The sequence below is a fragment of the Neomonachus schauinslandi genome, chromosome 1 (assembly GCF_002201575.2).
Source record: "Neomonachus schauinslandi chromosome 1, ASM220157v2, whole genome shotgun sequence".
In the NCBI taxonomy this organism is placed as follows: Eukaryota; Metazoa; Chordata; class Mammalia; order Carnivora; family Phocidae; genus Neomonachus; species Neomonachus schauinslandi.
This window is the reverse complement of record NC_058403.1, coordinates 206,337,891-206,357,180: the sequence shown is the minus strand read 5'-3', so window position 1 is coordinate 206,357,180 and position 19,290 is coordinate 206,337,891. Positions and strand designations below refer to the sequence as shown.

The window sequence follows — 19,290 nt, the reverse complement described above, 5'->3', positions numbered from 1 at the left end:
GGAGATGACAAGGGAAGGGGACGAGCTGTCAGGTGAAGGGAGAGGGAAAGCCTGGAGTCCAATCTGTCCGTCCCGGATGCTGCAGATCTCTTGAAAAGCCAGGCCACCAAGCATTAAAGGGAAAGAAACGCCACACTGCCAGAGAAGAGAGAGGGCAGCCCCAAGACGCAAAACTTTTATTTGCTGTACACTCAAAAGGCATCTCACGCTATCACACCAGTCCACAGCTTGTGCGGGTGATCGCTCAAGCTCAGCTCTGGCCCTGCTGCTGTCGCTGCTGACTGTCCTCCTCTTCTTCCTGGCCCTCTGGTGGGGGCGGGGGTGGGGGCGGCTCCTCCAGCCCGGAGGAGGACGCCAGGAGCTCCCCGGTGGACCCCGCCAGGCGGAAGACCACGGGGATCTGGGCCAGGGCTGGGTTGGTCTCCTGCAAGCCCTGGATCCACTTGGCCAGTGTAGCTTGGTCGTGGGCACCCGCCATGCATATGGCGAAGACAGGGCCTTCCTCCACTGTTGGGGAAACAGGTGCTCAGAGTTTGTGCAGTGGAGACTGGAGGAGCACCTCCCATGCCTGCACCCCTTCCAGGCCACAGGTGGGATGTTTCTTGTGCATCCAAGCCTTTGCACAAGATAGCCCATCTACCTAGATTGCTAATCCCATGCTTCACCTGAGTGATGCCTCCTGGGTCTTCAACATTCCACCAGGAAGTCTCCCCACATCCCACCCATGCTAGATGGTGTGCTCCTCCCTTGAGACCCCAAGAATATAACTTAACTTGCCTGTTCCCCCACTGCCCAGAGCTGCTCAAGGGGAGGAGCTTGGCCTGTCCTGGTCACACTCAGTAGCCAGCACAGAGATGCTCCATGACCAAGTGCTCCATGACCAAGGGCTGACAGGCCTGGAGCCCCTGGGAGTACGTGTGTGTGTGTGTGTGTGTGTGTGTGTGTGTGTGTGTCCCCTGGGAGTACGTGTGTGTGTGTGTGTGTGTGTGTGTGTACTTGGACATCCCCTGGGAGAGAGAGAGAGTGTGTGTGTGTGTGTGTGTGTGTGTGTGTGTGTGTACTTGGACATCTACTGGGTCTGCATGTGGGGTAACTGGGCTGGGTCTCAGCCTGGGTGCCACCCTTCCACCCCAGAGGCCTCATTATGTCCGGTGTTTGGAAACCTGCCCATCCCAGTTTTACCTTTATGGATGTCAAACTCGTAGTCATCCCAGCCGCTCCTCCCGTAATCCAGGTCCAGCTGCATCGGGTAGTGGAGATTCCATTCCTCTGGAATTTCTTCCACTTCCTACCCCAGGGAGGCGGGTACAGCAGGGTCAGAGGCCCAGAATCTTGCAGCCAGCTACAGCCTACCTCCCGAAACCAGGAGCTATCCCTTCCCCTTCTGCCTGCCCCTCTGAGACCTAACATGAGCCCCCAGGCTGGTGCCAACAACCCCCCAAACACACCCATACCCCCCCCACACTCATGCTTTGGGTCCTTACCCTCTCCTCAGGGGGCAGCAAGTCAGCTCTGAGGATGTGATAATAGACACATTTGTCTCGGAGCCACAGGGAAAAGGGGCCCTCGACGAAGATAGGCCGGGCTGGGTTGTGGTGGGCCAAGGCAGCCTGCTGGTCAGGAGTCTGGATTCCTGGTGTGGAGACACACATGCCCAGGGGGCCCTGGCTGATGGACTCTGGCCAAAGGCCCAGGGAGCCCACCCAGCAGGCCTGGTGGGAATCCAGCACCCCCATGCCAGAGCCTTACCTACAATGTGGGGCTCGGTGGGATCTGCTGTACCTGTGGAGTCTTTGGAAGAAGGCATCTGCAAGGAGGAGTAGGGGTGGAAGCTTGTGGCCCCCAGCCCCTATAGAAGAGCTGGGGAGAAAAATGGGGGAAGGGGATCCCAGCGAATTCAGGGCTCCTCTTGGTCTCCTACCCATCACTCAAGCCCATCCCTTCCTTACTTCTATCCAATTTGGCACTAGCTGCCGTCATTTAAAATGTGTACACAGAGGGAACCTTAGAGCCTGCCTGTGTTAAAATCTGGGATCTGCCACACAGGCTGTGTGACTGTGGTCAAGTCGATGTACCTGTGTGCCTCAGTTTCTCCAGATGCAAAATGGAGATAACACCACTTAATTCAGATGGTTCTAAAATGCCGAGAACAGTGCCTGGCACATAGTAAATGCTCTGTGCTTGTGAAGTTTTAAAAAGAAAAATAATTTCACGTGCACAGTATACTCCAAGAAGGAGACACAAGAAGCAAATCAGCAAACTCACGACCCTGAGATCAAGACCTGAGCTGAGATCAAGAGTCGTACACTTAACTGACTGAGCCACCCAGGCACCCCAATACTGATTTTTCATTTTAAATTTCACACTATGGATTTCTTTTACATCTGTTTGTATATTTTTCTCTCTCTTTTTCTCACACTAAAAATCTTGGTTCCTATCAATAGTAATACACTTACTCATCCATCAAACTATAGAAATAGTTTTGATATTACTGCTAACCATACTGCTATGGGATTAAGCTTAGGATTTCCCTACAGGTATGTTTGTTCTTAGAATAGATGCCACTAAGGATGGGCAGTTGGACAACTGACTCGGAAGAACTTTTTCTCTCACTGATTATACTATCAATTTGATATTTAGCCATATCCATTTGTTTCTGTTTGTTTTCAATTTTAGGGGAGTTACCCCCCCTTTGAATTAAAAAATACATGTAAACATTTTCATAGTTTAAAAGTCAATCCATATTAAATAGCTGTCTCTCTTCCACTCCTGTTCTCTCTACCCCATCTCCTCCGCCTGCCCAGAGATAATCGTTTCTATCCATTTCAGATTCATCTTTGCATTATTTATTTTTGTGAAAATAGGCAAATAGGTACATGCACTTTTATTTCCCCTACTTCTCACACTGAAGGGAGCTTACTGTACCACTGAAAATACTTCAACTTTTCACTTGCCCCCCCCTTTTTTTTTAACCAATCTGATTGAAGTGTTAGAATCTACGTAGACAATGCCCTCTTGATGGAGTCTTGAATTGTTCTATTCTAAATCTAAGTAGTGTTGGTGATCATTTTACCATGTTTTCAACCTTCCTGTATGTACTTTTCATAATGAGGGGAAACAAGAATACATACAAAGGATATATATGCTTGCAAATGCATAGGATCTCTTTGGAAGGAGACACAGATGTGGTCACCTCTGGGGAAGGAGCCTGGGGACTGAAGGGCCAGGCTAGGAGAGGAGAACTCTTCATTGTGTGTACTTGAGGCTTCTAATGCTTTACTTTCCAAAATGAAGAAATGAGTTAAAGACTACCGTTCCTCTGCGATGTGCTCCAGGCCAAGTCTCTGTCCTTTCTCACCCGAACACCCCATTACCTACTGTCCTAACCCCTCGGTCCTCTGCCCGCCCGCATTCAGTACCATCCACGTGGCCAACGGAGGGTGCTTTTGAAACAGAAACTCCCTCCAGAAACATGACTCCCACCCCATCCTTCCTCTTCTTAAAACTTCCCGGTGGCTCCCTCCCCACCAACCAGTTCAAACCACACTCTTTAGCTTGGTGCCTCCGTGCCCCTTCTCCCCCAGCCTGACCCCCTGCACTGGCCAGAAGCCCTTTCTGCATCTCCCAGCTGCCCTCTGAACCCCAGCCCATGCTGCTCCCTCTGTCTAGAATACTCTCCTTACCTGTCTTGTCCCACCTGAGTGCAGCTCACCCTCACCTCCTCCAGGAAGCCCTCCCTTCCTCTTGCCCCTTCTGGGCTCCCACAGCCCCCAGTGCTTCTCCATCTCAGAACCAGCAGCTCTGAGAGAAACTGTTACTTGGGGTCAGCCTCCAGGACCACAGGATCCTCCATGTGGTCTGGCATGAGTGGGGCCCTAGGACACCGGGGCGTGTGTGTGTGTGTGTGCGTGTGTGGACTGTTTCATTCAGTCATTCAACAAACAACTGCTGAGCTCAGCTTTGTGCCAGACCCTGTGCTGAACCTTGGGAGACACAGGGGAAACTGAGTCATGGTAAATAAGCAACCAAGCCAGGCACCCCGTGCCTGAGCCAGGGTGGTCAGGAAGGGGATCCTGAGGAAGGGACAGCATAGATGAGATCGGAAGAACATGAACTCCCAGGGAGGAGTGGTCCTGGCAGAGGGAGCAGTAAGCACAAAGGCCTGAGAAGTAAACTGGCATAGAATGCTTGGGAACTGGGGCACTTGGGTGGCTTAGCCGGCTGAGCGTCCAACTCTTGATTTCGGCTCAGGTCATGATCTTGGGGTCCTGGGATCAAGCCCTGCATTGGGCTCTAAGCTCAGCGTGGAGTCTGCTTGAGATTCTCCCTCTCCCTCTACCCCTCCCCCACCCCCTCAAATAAATAAATAAAATCTTAAAAAAAAAAAAAAAGGAAGGCTCAAGCTCCAGAAAGGAAGACAAATCCCAGAATACAGAGTGTGGGGAGAGGGGCAGGAGGAGAGGTCAGAGGTCAGAGGTCAAGCTGCAGTGAGGAGTGAGGGCCACGGGAATCTAGTGAGGGCTCAGCCTGTCTCAGCACAATCACTCAAGGTGAGCTGGGGTTGCAGCTGAGGGTGTGGACGGGGGTGGATACCTGGTAAATGGTGACCGTGGCGCTGAGGTTGGGCTCCATGTGCCGCAGGCCCAACTTGGCCAGGTCCAGAGGGTCCTGGGGCAGGTCCCGGGGCACAGGGAAGGGGTTGATATTCTTGAAGCGGGAGAACCACAGCTTCATGCGCACGTACTTGAGCATGGGGTAACTTTTCCGTCCAAATATCTGAATCAGTAGGAACTCAGTCTCCTTGTTGGGCATCACGCCTATGTCGGGCAGAAGGAGGCAGAGCCTCAGGCAGGGGGCCGCAGGGGGAAGGGGAGACAGAGACATGGGAGACAGAGAGGGGCAGGGGAGCCGGGATCAAGAGGGAATCAGGAGGAGGCCCAGATGGAAAGAACCAGAGACAGGAAGAATTGAAGTCAGGGGATTGATGACAGAGAGGGAGAACAGAATTAGAACTGAAAGGAACAGTCCGAGGGAGAGAGGAAAGAGAAGGGAGACAGAGGAGAGATTGAGGTGGGTAGGGGAGCAAGCCAGCCAAACAGACAGACAGGCAGAGAAAAGACAAGTCAGAGCTGTGGAGCAGTGGAGGGGCCCAAGACCAGGGAGAAGGAAGAAACCCACTCCCCACCCCTGAGCCTGTTGGCCTCACCGTGGCTCTCCATCTGTTCCAGGACGGCGATCCCACACTCCTGCTGCCGTGGGTAGTGGATGAACATGCTCTGGAAGATGCTTCGAGGCCGGAAGACCTCCTTGGGAAAGATGTCAAGCAGCAGGTTGTAGACAGCCAGGTCCCTCTCGACACCGTACTCCCGCATCTTGCGCAGGGCCAGGTAGATGAAGTCCACGTGGCCCCGCTTGTGCACATTGTGCTGCCCGAAGTTCTGCACCGCGCGCACGAAGTTCGCCTTGTCCCGCGCCCCTTCCGGTGCCTGCTGGAACAGCTCCTCATGGAGGGTCAGGGCCTTCGTGGGTCCCTTCCGGGGCTCAGGCCCGGGCGGGACCAGCCACGAGTCAGAGTTATGGGCGGCTGCGCTGCAGTGGAGGCCCCGTGGGACCCGGAGAGGCACCTGGGGACAGAGAACCATTACTGGAATCTGGCACCTCCCAGGGCCCCTGGGGGGACTGCCGGGCTGGCTCTTCCCTGCGAAAGGTGCCAGTGGGCATCCCAAAGGGCCCCTGAGGAGGTGCGGTGCTGTGGTGACAAGCCCAAGATCAGGCACCGTTACAAAGTGTGAGAAAACAACAGTGAAACCCCCATGGAGGCTGCTTGGCCACATTCACCATGGCAAACACACCCTCTGATGGAGGGGTCCTGTATCGGGTTTGTAAATCCAACAGCTATAAACAAAACCTGGGCCAAATGCCGTCTGCATGTCCACTGTAGTGGTGGAAATGGCCACAATGTGCATCCGCAAGGAAATGGTTAAGCACCTGGCCGTGAACGTGAACTGGGAGCACCTGCATCTCTGAGAGGCACTGAGGAGGGTCTTGTGTGACCCAGAACGAGCTCCCAGGTATATTATGAAGCGAAAAAAAGCAACGTGTGCAACGGTGTAGAGTAAGTTCCCAGAGGTGTAAAATAACCTCACCAACTCCTATATAATAGATCTTCATTATGTGTGGATTCCCTAGTTGCATATTTGCCTACTTGCTAAAACTGATTTGTAATCCCAAAGTCAATACTCTTAACACTTTCCTGATCATTCACAGACACATGAAGTGCGGTGAACAATTGGAGTCGTCCAAGTCTGTTCATTCCCAGCTGAGTTCGAACAAGGTGACACTCGGCCTTCTTGTTTCGGCTCGCACGCTGTCAACAAGTGTCCTCTTAGAGATGTTTTTTTAGTGCACGGTTTTCACATCTTTTTTTTTTTTTTTTTTTTAAGATTTATTTATTTATTTATTTATTTATTTGAGAGAGAGAGAATGAGAGACAGAGAGCATGAGAGGGAGGAGGGTCAGAGGGAGAAGCAGACTCCCTGCCGAGCAGGGAGCCCGATGCGGGACTCGATCCCGGGACTCCAGGATCATGACCTGAGCCGAAGGCAGTCGCTTAACCAACTGAGCCACCCAGGCGCCCATCACATCTTTTTTTTTTTTTTAAAGATTTTATTTATTTATTTGACAGAGAGAGAGCGAGAGAGGGAACACAAGCAGGGGAGTGGGAGAGGGAGAAGCAGGCTTCCCACGGAGCAGGGAGCCCGATGCGGGGCTCGATCCCAGGACCCTAGAACCATGACCTGAGCCGAAGGCAGACGCTTAACGACTGAGCCACTCAGGTGCCCCACGGTTTTCACATCTTCTTGTTGGTGATTTTGCTGTGGAAAATGGCCCCGAAGCATAGTGCTGAAGGGCTGTCTAGTGCTCCTCCCTGCAAGAAGGCTCTGCTGCTCCTTACAGAGAAAATAGCATGTGGTAGCGGAGCTTCATTCAGGCGTGAGTTATAGTGCTGGTGGCCGGGAGTTTAGTGTTCACGAATCAACAATATACAGCCAATAAGATGTCTTTAAACAGAAACACACATACAACAAGGTATGTATTGACTGGTTGATGAAAATGTGAGCAGAGGCTCACAGGAACCTACCCCATATTTCCCTGGAAGCGATGGTTTAGTATTCACTAACTAATTCGGTGTAGGCGGCCACTTTATAAAACGTAACTACTGTGGATAATGAGAATTGACTGTACGCATATACGTTTTTTGCTCCTGTAAAGTATGTCTGGGAAGAAATGCATTAAGTGGGTAACACCTCTTGCCTCTAGAGAGGGGAGCTAAGTGGTGGCCAAGCAAAAGAGGGACAGACCCTTGTCTGGTGTAGCCCCAGAACTATTTGAATTGCCCACTGGAAGTAACAGTATTATCTGTTCAAAAGATACATCTCAACGACTGAGTTCAAAAAAGAAAATGCAGATTTTGGAATCAGAAGGAATCCTGGCTTGACAGTCCTCTGCTAGGTGATGCCCACATCCCACTTTACTGCTCAGGCCTCAGTTGCCCCATCTGTTATGATGGTGTTTCCCTTGGGTCAAGCAGACCTTGTTCCCCAAAGTGGGGAGCGGAGGCTGCTGGGGGCAAACCTGAGGGGCAACTATGGCCAGCTATCTACTTTTGTCAATAAAGTCATATTCAAATATAGCCAGGCACATTCATGATGTCTAGTCTGGGGCTGTATTTGCATTACATTGGCAGAGGTGAGTAGTTGTAACTGAGATTGTGTGGGTTGCAAAGCCAAAAATACTTAGTATCTGACTCTTTACGAAAATGTTTGCTCACCCCTGTATGGATAGTATACTACCAAATTTCTTATTTTAAGTGAAACTGAATGTTTAAATTAGAATGGCTATATACAAGGCATCTTTAAAAATACATGGCGGGGGCGCCTGGGTGGCTCAGTCGTTAAGCGTCTGCCTTTGGCTCAGGTCATGATCTCAGGGTCCTGGGATCGAGCCCCACATCGGGCTCCCTGCTCTGCGGGAAGCCTGCTTCTCCCTTTCCCACTTCCCCTGCTTGTGTTCCCTCTCTCACTGTCTCTCTCTCTCTCTGTCAAATAAATAAATAAAATCTTTAAAAATAAATAAATAAATAAAAATACATGGTGAGGGGCTCCTGGCTGGCTCAGTTGGTAGAGCATGCGACTCTTGATCTCAGGGTCATGAGTTCAAGCCCCATATTGGGCATGGAGCCTACTTAAAAAAAAAAAATATATATATATATATATATGTATATATGAGAGAGAGAGAGATGTATCTATCTATTTGGCAAATAAGAGCTAATAGTTAAGTTACTGAATATTCTTCCAGGTATTGTTGACCACTTTCTGAGTGTGAAGCTCATTTAATCTTTCCAACTGCCCATTGAGAGAGAGTGTGCTCTTAGTGTACCCATTTTACAGAGGAGGAAACTGAGGCCCAGAGAGGTGAAATGGGATGTCTGGTGTCCCATAGCTGCAAAGTGACAGAGCTGAGATCAGAGTCCCTGCCCTTAGTCCCTCTGCTCTGCTGCCCCAACAGCCATCCCAATGTCCTATTTATGTAAGGTGATCTTAAAAAAAAAAAAGTGTCCATTTAAAGTGAAATCGTAGGCAACTAATTCTGCAGGTGGTATGTGCATAGGTCAAAAATCAGAAAGGAAGCTCTAGAATGCCCAAAAGAAGGGGAGACACCACAAAGGAGATAATGTAAACAAAAAGCATAGCACAGGGCCTGGCACAGAGGATGTGCTCAAAAAGGGAAGCACAGGCATACCCCCGAGATATTGAGGGTTCAGTTCCAGACCCCCACAGTAAAGCAAATGTCACAATAAAGTGTGCCAAATGAATTTTTGGCTTCCCAATGCATAGGAAGGTTAGGTTTACATTATACTGTAAAGTGAAAAATAACATTATGTCTAAAGAAATGTACGTACCTTAATTAAAAAAATAAAAAAATAAAAAAAATACTTTCTTGTTAAAAATGCTAACCAGCATCTGAGCTTTCAGAGGGTCATAATCGCTGCTCACGGATCACCATAACATGCATGATAATAATAAGTTTGAAATATTGCAAGAATTACCAAAATGTGACACAGAGACAGGAAATGAGCAAATGTTGTTGGGAAATGGCACCACCAGACTTGCTCGACAGAGGGTTGCCACAAACCCTCAACTTGTAAAAACCAAAAAAACCCCGCATTATCTGTGAAGCACAATAAAACAAGGTATGCCTGATTATTATTATCATCACTGTTACTGCTCTCTGTGCCTGTTGATTGGCTTAGGCCATCTGGTCACTCTGGGAAGGGACAGAAGTTCAATGTTCTGCCCACATCTTTACAAATGGATGCAGGAGTTACCCACAAGTCACCACCCAAATCTACTTAGCTCCTCTATCCTCATTTCCAAATTCAACCCCCCTACCCACATGGACCACAGCGCTTCTTAAAATGAGTAAGGCCCATTCAGCTGACCCTCAGAGCAGATAGGCCAGCTGGTGTGAGCGGACAACTGTTTGGCTGATGGTTACCTGAGAGAAGGGGGCTCCCATGAGGGCGGCCCCGCAGATGCCTCCCCAGCCCCGAGAGAGGCCCCGGGCCAGCAGGATGGCTTGGGCCCAGCTCATGCCGCTGCTCGTCAGACGACCACCTGGCCGAGAAAGAAAAAAAAGACAGCATCAGCCTGGCACCCCACCTGCTAACAGAGATGAGACCCCTCATGGGCAGAGACCATGTTCCCGATGGCATGGCTAACTGACCAGCCCCCCTGGTCTCCTCATCCACAGAATGGACTTAAAATGGGTGTCGCAACCAAGGATCCCTACGTTGTTGGGCTAAACCCTCCACTAACTGGAGGAATTTGCTCCTGCCATGGTCTCCCTCCCTACTGGATCTTTTTTTTTTTTCTTAAGATTTATTTATGGGGCGCCTTGGTGGCTCAGTTGGTTAAGCATCTGCCTTCAGCTCAGGTCATGGTCTCAGGGGCCTGGGATCAAGTCTCCCGTTGGGCTCCCTGCTCAGTGGGGATTCTGCTTCTCCCTCTGCCCCTCCCCCTGTTCTCTCTCTCTCAAATAAAAAATATGAGAGAGTGCACATGAGAGGGGGAGGGGCAGAGGGAGAGAGAGAATCTTAAGCAGGTACCATGCCCAGTGAGGAGCCCGACACAGGGCTCAATCTCACGACCCTGAGATCATAACCTGAACCGAAACCGAGTCAGATGCTTAACCAACTGAGCCACCCAGGCACTTCTGGATCTTTTTTTTTTTTTTAATCAATTTTATTCACTTATCATATAGTTCACCCTTTTCAAGTGTAAAATTCAATGGTTTTTTAGTATATTCACAGAGTCGTGCAACCATCACTACAATCTTATTTTAGAACATTCTCGTCACCCCAAGAAGAAAACCTATACCCATCAGCAGTCCCTCTCATTTTCCCTCAGGCAATCACTAACCCACTGTCTATAATTTGCCTACTCTGGGTAGTTCGTATAAAAGGAGCCATACCACACGTACTCTTGTGCAACTAGCTTCTTTCGCTTAGCAGGTGTTTCAGGTTTATCCATATTGTAGCAGTATCAGACTTCATTCATTTCAATTGCCAAAAAATTCCATTATACGGATATAACCATGCTTTGTTTATCCATTCATCAATTGATGGACATTTGGCGTTACCACTTTCTGACTATTATGACTAACGCAATGAACACTTATGTGGAAGTTTTGTGTGAACAGGTGCTTACATGCCTCTTAGGTATATACATAGAAGTCAAATTGCTGAGACATATGGTAATTCTATGTCTAACATTTTGAGGAACTGCCAAACTGTTTTTTTTTATTGTAAGTAGGCTCCATGCTCAACGTGGAGTTTGAACTCACGACCCCCAGATCAAGAGTCACATGCTCTACCAACTGACACAGCCCAGCGCCCCCTGCCAACCTATTCTCTAAAGTGGCCACACCATTTTACCTTCTCACCAGCAATATATAAGGGTTCCAATTTCTCCACATACTTGCCAATTCTTGTGGGCTTTTTGATTAGACACACTAGTGTATGTGAAGTGATATCTCATGGTTGGATTTGCACCTCCCTAAAAATTGATGCCGAGTATCTTCTCATGTCCTTAATGGCCATTGTGTATCTTTTTTGGAGAAATGTGTATTTAGATCCTTTGAACATTTAAAAAATTGGGCTACTTATCTTTTTATCACTGAGTTGTAAGGGTTCTTTATATATTCAGGATACTAACCCTTGTGATTTACAAATCCTTTCTCCCATTCTTTGGGTCATCTTTTCACTTTCTTGATGTTACTGTTTGCAGCACAAGTCTTATTTTGATGACATCCAATTTATGTTTTTTATAGCTGTAAGGTTGATGTTGTATCTAAAAAACCACGGCCGAGGCCAAGGTCATAAAAATTTATTCCTATGTTGGGGCAGCCTGGGCGGCACAGTTTGTTAGGCATCTGACTCTTGGTTTCAGCTCAGGTCATGATCTCAGGGTTGTGAGACTGAGCCCCTGCATTGGGCTCTACGTTCAGCATGGAGTCTGTTTGGGACTCCTCTCCCTCTCTCTCTCAAATAATATAAATCTTAAAAAAAAAGAGAGAGATTTATTCCTATTTTCTTCTAAGAGTTTAATAGCTTTAGCTCTTACATTCAGTCCTATGATCCACCTTGAATTAATTTTTGTGTATGGTGTGAGAAAGGGATTCATTTCAAATGGATATCCAGTTGTCTTGGTACTATCTGTTGAAGAGACCATTCTTTCCCCATTTGTCTTGGCATTCTTTTTTTTTTAATTAAGTTTTAAAATTTTAATTTCAGTATAGTTAACATAGTTATATTAGTTTCAGCTGTACAATAAAGTGATTCAACAGTTCTATATATTACTCAGTGCTCATCATGGTAAGTGTACTCTTTTGTCTTGGCATTCTTCCTGAAAATCAACTGACCGTAAATATAAGAGTTTAATTCTGGGCTCCCAATTCCATTGATCTATATGTTGGGTCTTATGCCAGTATCACACTGTTTTTGTTTTACTTTCTTTTTAAATATTTTATTTATTTATCTGTCAGAGAGAAAGAACAAGCAGGGGGGAGTGGCAGGCAGAGGGAGAAGCAGACTCCCCTCTGAGCAAGGAGCCCGATGCGGGACTCGATCCCAGGGCCCTGGAATCATGACCTGAGCTGAAGGCAAACGCTTAACCGACTGAGCCACCCAGGCATCCCAGCACCACATTGTTGTGATTATTATAGTTTTTTAAATTTTAAAATCAGGAACTATAAGTCCTCCAACTTTGTTCTTTTTTTACAAAATTGTTTTGGCTATTCTGGGTCCCTTGCAATTACATATAAATTTTAGAATCAGCTGTCAATTTCTGCAAAAAGTCAGAGGGATTCTGATAGAGATTGTGTTGAGTCTATAGATCAATTTAGGGAATATTGGTATCTTAATAATATTAAGTCTTCTGATCCATGAACATGGGATACCTCTCCATTTATTTAGGTCATCTTTAATTTCTCTCAACAATGTTTTATAGTTTTCAGTGTATGAGTCTTTTACTCATTTTGTCAAATTTATTCATATTTCATTCTTTTTTTTTTAAGATTTATTTTTAAGTAATCTCTACACCCAATACGGGGCTTGAATTCACAAGCCCAAAATCAAGAGTCACATGCTCTACCAACTGGGCCAGCCAGGTGCCCCTGTTTATGTTTCATTCTTTATGGAGCTATTATATGTGGGATTATTTTCTTAATTTCATTTCTGCATTATTCAGGGCCAGGATATAGGAATACAATTTATATTCATATATTTGATCTTATATCCTGCAACCTTGCTGAACTCACTTATTAGTTCCAATAGCTTTTTATTATTATTATTATTTTTTAAAGTTTTTTTTATTTTATTTTATTTTATTTTATTTATTTTTTTTTTTTTAAAGATTTTATTTATTTATTCATGAGAGACAGAGAGAGAGACAGAGGCAGAGGGAGAAGCAGGCTCCCCGCGGAGCAGGGAGCCCGATGCGGGACTCGATCCCAGGACCCTGGGATCATGACCTGAGCCGAAGGCAGACGCTCAACCGACTGAGCCACCCAGGCGTCCCTATTTTATTTTTTTAAAGATTTTATTTATTTATTCATGAGAGAGAGAGAGAGGCAGAGGGAGGAGCAGGCTCCCAAGGAGCAGGGAGCCCGATGCGGGACTCGATCCCAGGACCCTGAGATCATGACCTGAGCCGAAGGCAGACGCTTAACCATCTGAGCCACCCAGGCGCCCGCTTTTTATTATTCTTTAGGATTTTCTATATACAAGATTACATCACCTGCAAATATAGTTTTACCTCTTTCTCTCCAAACTGGATGTCTTTTATTTATTTTTCTTTCCCAAGTGCCCTTGCTGGAACCATCAGTACAAAGTGGCAAGAGTTGATATCCTTTTTTGTTCTTGATCTTAGGGGAAAAGCATCATTAAGTATGATGTGAGCTGTGGGTTTTTCATAAATGGGCTTTATAAGGTTAAAGAAATTCCCTTCTAGGGGTGTCTGGGTGTCTTAGTTGGTTGAGTGTCCGACTCTTGATTTCGGCTCAAGTTGTGATCTCAGGGTTGTGGGACTGAGCCCCACATCAGGCTCCACCCTCAGCATGGGGTCTGCTTGTCCCTCTCCCTCACGCTCTCTCTCTAGAATAAATAAATAAAAATCTTAAAAAAAAAAATTCCTTTCTATATCCAGATGTTGAATGTTTTCATCAGAAACAGTACTGGGGGGCGCCGGGGTGGCTCAGTCGTTAAGCGTCTGCCTTCAGCTCAGGTCATGATCCCAGGGTCCTGGGATCAAGCCCCGCATCGGGCTCCCTGCTCTGTGGGAAGCCTGCTTCTCCCTCTCCCACTGCCCCTGCTTATGTTCCCTCTCTCGCTGTGTCTCTCTCTGTCAAAAAAATAAATAAAATCTTTAAAAAAAAAAAAAGAAAAGAAACAGTACTGGATTTTGTTAAGTACTTTTTGTTGCATCTACTGAAACAATCATGTCGTTTTTGTCTTTTATTCTATTAATACGGTATGTAACATTAACTGGTTTTCAGATTTTAAAGTAATTTTGCATTTCTGGGACAAATTCCACTTGGTCATGGTGTATAATCCTTTTTATATGTTGCTAAAATTTGGTTTGCTAGTTATTTTGTTGAGGATTTTTACATCCACATTCATAAGAGATAATGGTCTGTAGTTTTGAGTGTGTGTGATTTGGTATCAGGGTAATAAATGAGCTGGGAAGTATCTGGATTATTATTACCATTTAAACTTTCTCTAGCATCTCCCATCTTGTCCCAAAGACTCCCTCCAGCGTCTGCTCCACATCTCTGCTCCCTTTACAGCAAAGCTTCTCCCAAGAGGTATATACGCACTATGCTTCCTCACTCTCTCCAGCTTGGCTGTTGTCCCAACCACTCCACTGACACCATTTGTAAAGGCCCCTTTTGTTACCAAAGCCAATGATTATTTCTCAGGCCTCATTTTGCTCAATTTCTCAGAAGCATGCACCATGGGTGAGGCCCTCCTCCCACTTTCTTGGCATTCTAGATTTTCTTCCTAGAACCCAGGCTATTTCTCAGCCAATCAGCAAGACCCACTTCCTTCTTTAAAGTTTGCAATGTCTGCAAACTTGAATGTGCAGCTAAATCACCCAGGATCTTGTTAAAATGCAGATTTTGGGGGCACCTGGGTGGCGCAGTTGGTTAAGCGTCTGCTTTTGGCTCAGGTCATGATCCCGGGGTCCTGGGATCAAGCCCCGCGTCGGGCTCCCTGATCAGCGGGGAGTCTGCTTCTCCCTCTCCCTCTGCTGTTCCCCCCCTGCTTGTGCTTTCTCTCGCTCTCTCTCCTCCTCTCTGTCAAATAAATAAATAAAATCTTTTTAAAAGAATGCAGATTTTGATCCAGCAAGTCTGGGGTAGAGCTAAAGACCTTGTACATCCAACAAGCTTCCAAATGATACTGATGCTGCTGGTCTGGGGATCATACTTTGAGTAATAAAGCTGCAAAGTATCCCACATTCTGGATGTGTCTGTCTGCTACCCTGAGGTGTCTTTCAACTTGTTCCTCTCCTCTCTGTACTACTGTAGGCAGCACTAATGGTTCTCAAACCTTGTTCATATTAGAATCATCTAGGGAGCTTTTAAAAATCCCCATATCCAGGGGCGCCTGGGTGGCTCAGTCATTAAGCGTCTGCCTTCGGCTCAGGTCGTGATCCCAGGATCCTGGGATCGAGCCCCACATCGGGCTCCCTGCTCTGCGGGGAAGCCTGCTTCTCCCTCTCCTACTCCCCCTGCTTGTGTTCCCTCTCTCGCTATGTCTCTCTCTGTCAAATAAATAAATAAAATCTTTAAAAAAAAAAAATCCCCATATCCAGGCCATACCCTGGATATAATAAATGAAAGTATCTAAATCTAGGGCCCAGGCATCAGCATTTTAAAGCACTCCAGTGGTGCCTGGGTGGCTCAGTGAGTTAAGCACCTGCCTTTGGCTCAGGGACTGAGCCCCATGTAGGGCTCCCTGCTCAGCAGGGAGTCTGCTTCTCCCTCTCCCTCTGCCCTCCGCCCCCCACTTATGCTCTCTCTCAAATAAATAATCTAAAAAAAACAAAAAAAACAACACAACTCTAAGACACTCCAATGACTCTAATATGCAGCCCAGATTAAGACCTTATCTGAATCTTCACTACTCAAAGTGTGTTCCAGGGACCAGCCATATCAACATTATCATTTAGGAGCTCGTTAGAAAAGTAGAATCTCAGCCCTAATCCAGACCTTCTGAATCAGAATCCACATTTTAAGAAGAGTCCAGGTTTCTCATATGTGTGTTAAAGTCTCAGAAATGATGATCTATGTGCTGATGGATTCCAAATAGTTATTTTTTTAAAAGATTTTATTTATTTATTTGAAAGAGAGAGTGAGAGTGAGTGAGAGAGAGCACAAGCCGGTGGGGGGAGAGGCAGAGGGAGAGGGAGAAGCAGACTCCCCGCTGAGCAGGGAGCCCAATGCGGAGCTTGATCCCAGGCCCCTGGGACCATGACCTGAGCTGAAGGCAGACGCTTAATCGACTGAGCCACCCAGGAGCCCTGAATTCCAAATAGTTACTAACAGTCCTGAGCTCCAGCCTCCATACCTAACTGCCACTTTGGCATATACCTAGGCATCTCAAACTTAATTTGCTCCAGAATGATATCCCTGCTTAAACTTGTTCCTCCGAATCCTAGCCAATCATACCACCATTCCTAGTCATTCAGGCCACAAACCTAGGAGTCATTTCTGAGTCCACTATGTCCCTCATTCACCCATTCAATCCACTGAGTAGTCCTGATAAGTACTTCCAAATCCATCCCAAATCCATCCATTTCTCTCCATCTGCAAGCCACCACCCCAATCCATGATCTCTTTAATACCTACCCAGCTTTCCCACCAGTCAATTCTCCCTGCCATGTCCGGAGGGAGCTTTTTAGAATGTAAACTAAATTCAGTGTTCTCTGCCTAAAAATCGCTAGTGTTTTATCACACTTAAAATATTCAGACAGGGTCTACCCCTCCAAACTCAACTTTTTTTTTTTTTTTTAAGGATTTTATTTATTTATTCGAGAGAGACAGCACAAGCAAGGGGAGGGTAAGGGGCAGAAGGAGAAGCAGCCTCCCCAGGAGCATGAAGCCCTACTGCGGGCTCCATCCCAGGACCCCGGGGTCGTGACCTGAGCCAAAGGCAGACCCTTAACGGACTGAGCCACCCAGGCGCCCTTAGCTACACTCTTTCTTTTTTTTTTTTTTTTAAAGATTTTATTTATTTATTTGAGACAGAGAGAATGAGAGACAGAGAGCACGAGAGGGAAGAGGGTCAGAGGAAGAAGGAGACTCCCCGCCGAGCAGGGACTGAGCCACCCAGGCGCCCGCTACACTGTTTCTTAAACAAGCTAAGTTTATTCTAGTCTCAGAGCCTTTGCACTTGCTTTTCCCTCTGTTTGGAAATTTCTTCCCCCAGATCAGTCCATAGCTGTCTCTGGTCATTCAGGTCTATATTCAAATGAGAGGCTTTCCCTGACCATAGCCCCACTCCCAATCTAAAGCCCCATCACCGTGATGAATACAATTAACATCTGAAATCACCTGTTCCCTCTATTTCTGACTTGTTTAATGTCTGGGTCCCCCGGAAGATCGAAGGCTTTGTCTGTCTTCCTCATTGCCGTGTTTCCAGCACTTGGATAGTGCCTGGAATATGGTAGGTACCTAACAAGTATCAGTTGAATGGGGAGAAGAGCTAAATTTCTACAAAACGTCTATGATCTCTAAGTCTGAACCCCATGGCGGGGTGTACCTACAGCAGCTCTGAGGCTGGCTGTCAGGATTCTGGGTTTCTTGGGAGAAACGGACCGACGCGGGTTCGAATTCCGGCCTAGAGGCCAACTTGCGGCGTGACTTCGGGAGAGGGCCTTAACCTCTCTGAGCCTCAGCTGTCTCATCTGCAAAATAGGAGATTAGGGACGTGGGGAGGGGAGTACACGGAGAGCGGCCTTTCCCAGCACGTCCCCGCCCCGCATTTCAAAAGGTCACGGTGCCCTAGCCGGGCAGCTAGGTCGCTCTGGGCCGCCCTCCCGCCCTGCCGGCCCAGAACCGGCCGCCCAGGACCCACCAGTTCGAGCTCGCCTCCCCACGCGCGACCTACATACTCACGCGGCAAGCCGCGGACTCCAGGCCGGCTCGGTCTCATCTCTGGGCGCCGCCATTTTACCCAGATTGCTTCCAGGTCACGGGCCACCAGGGAGACCGCAAATCGAGAACGCCGGTTTAGGGAGGTCCCGCCCCAAGTGGAGCAGCACCAATAGGAAGGCAGAAAGACCTTGGTCCCGCCTCATACCGAGCCAGGTCCCACCTCTATTAAGGCCGAGAAAAGAGTGACTGGACCGATCCGGGCTGGGAGGCTGGACTTGAGGGGCGGGGCTTGTGACTCCACCTAGAGGCTCCAGTTTTTCCACCTGAAATGTGGGAATGAAATATTAAAGGTAGAAGTGATGTGATTCCTTCATTTGTTCAACCAACCTTTATTGAGCGCCTCCGTGTGCTAGGCGCAGTTTTAGGCGATGAGGATACAGCACTGACAGCAGTGATGGAGACAATTTCTGCTCATCTAGCTCCGTAACTCTGGGCTAGTGACTAACTCATATGTGCCTGGGTTTTCTCACCCTGGGCCAATTATAATAACCTCGTGGGATTTTCCTGAAGTTTGAGTTAATCTATGCAGAACAGCCATATGCGTGCTATTGTTATGGGGAATTCACCCTAACACCTCCCTCCACCTCCCTCACTGGGAAGGCATGGAGTCTGGTTTGACACCTTGGGCCAACCTCACTGAGGGGCGAGGGTCCTGTGGGGTTGTGTGTTTGTGTTTGTGATTGAGTCCTGTGGCCGCAGGTGTATATGTATGTATGTACTGTGATGTTGGGGTGTTAAGAGTGTGGAGGTTTTCATGAATTTTTGTAGTATTTCAGAACTTGAGCAAAGGTGTGTAGGTGTGTGTGGCGGTGTGAGTGTGGGTCAGGAATGGTCCCCGTGTATATCAGTGTGAGCTAGGCCAGTCTGGGCATTGGGGTATGTGGTCCTTGTGTGTCCACGTGTTGGTAGCTGTGCACACACCTGTAATTGTACAACCTTCAGGGTGTCTGTGATTCTGTGCGTGTGGGAGGGTGTGGAATTTGTCCCACGACTCTGAGGGGCTAGCAGTAGGTGTGGCAACGTTTCTGTGATCATTCACATGCCATAATGTATATGTGATTGCATTGGAACCCTGGTAGGCCATTGACTATGATGCGGTGTGTGTTCCCAACTAGTGGATGAATAATTGATTGTGTCCCACTGTCAAGACACATGTGAAGGTGTGACACCCCATATCTGTCTCTGTGTGTGACTGTATGAGTCTCTCTGTATGTGCATGACTGTGCTCATGACACCCTGTGTATCTCTCACTCTGTGTGACTCTGTCCCAGCAATGGTGTTATGGGTCTGGCTATGCCAAGTCTGGGACAGTCTCTGATGTCATGCAACTCCACATGTGTGGTTATGTCCAACGGTTGGTGTGTGTCTGTAACCCCCTGTGTGTCTCTAACTTGTAAGGGTGTGCTTGTCCCCCACCACTGGTATGTCAGTGACAGTATAAGACACTGTCTGTGATTGTGCCTCAGTATTGGTCGATTCTGTGACTGTGCGGGGCTGTGTCTATGACAA

At 47.6% G+C, this 19,290-nt stretch overlaps 1 protein-coding gene across 1 annotated transcript; it reads right to left on the bottom strand.

Moving 5' to 3' along the window:
- Window positions 1-191: 191 nt before the first annotated feature.
- Window positions 192-17,847, bottom strand: ECSIT (ECSIT signaling integrator). Its single transcript, XM_021705106.2, has 9 exons — window positions 17,743-17,847; window positions 17,391-17,531; window positions 9,559-9,677; window positions 5,207-5,624; window positions 4,594-4,817; window positions 1,750-1,807; window positions 1,485-1,633; window positions 1,183-1,288; window positions 192-507 (listed from the first exon to the last, which is right to left on the bottom strand). The coding sequence occupies exons 3-9, from the start codon at window positions 9,652-9,654 to the stop codon at window positions 251-253; spliced, it is 1,308 nt and encodes a 435-aa protein (XP_021560781.1). The 5' UTR covers window positions 9,655-9,677; window positions 17,391-17,531; window positions 17,743-17,847; the 3' UTR covers window positions 192-250.
- Window positions 17,848-19,290: the final 1,443 nt, after the last annotated feature.

Bases quoted from the DNA above. Each gene is read 5' to 3' on its own strand.
- ECSIT (XM_021705106.2), bottom strand. From the start codon at position 9,654: ATGAGCTGGGCCCAAGCCATCCTGCTGGCCCGGGGCCTCTCTCGGGGC. The intron at 1,808-4,593 runs GTATCCACCCCC...TCCTCCTTGCAG, and splicing joins CCACGGTCACCATTTACCAG to ATGCCTTCTTCCAAAGACTC. The intron at 1,634-1,749 runs GTAAGGCTCTGG...TCTCCACACCAG, and splicing joins CACCGAGCCCCACATTGTAG to GAATCCAGACTCCTGACCAG.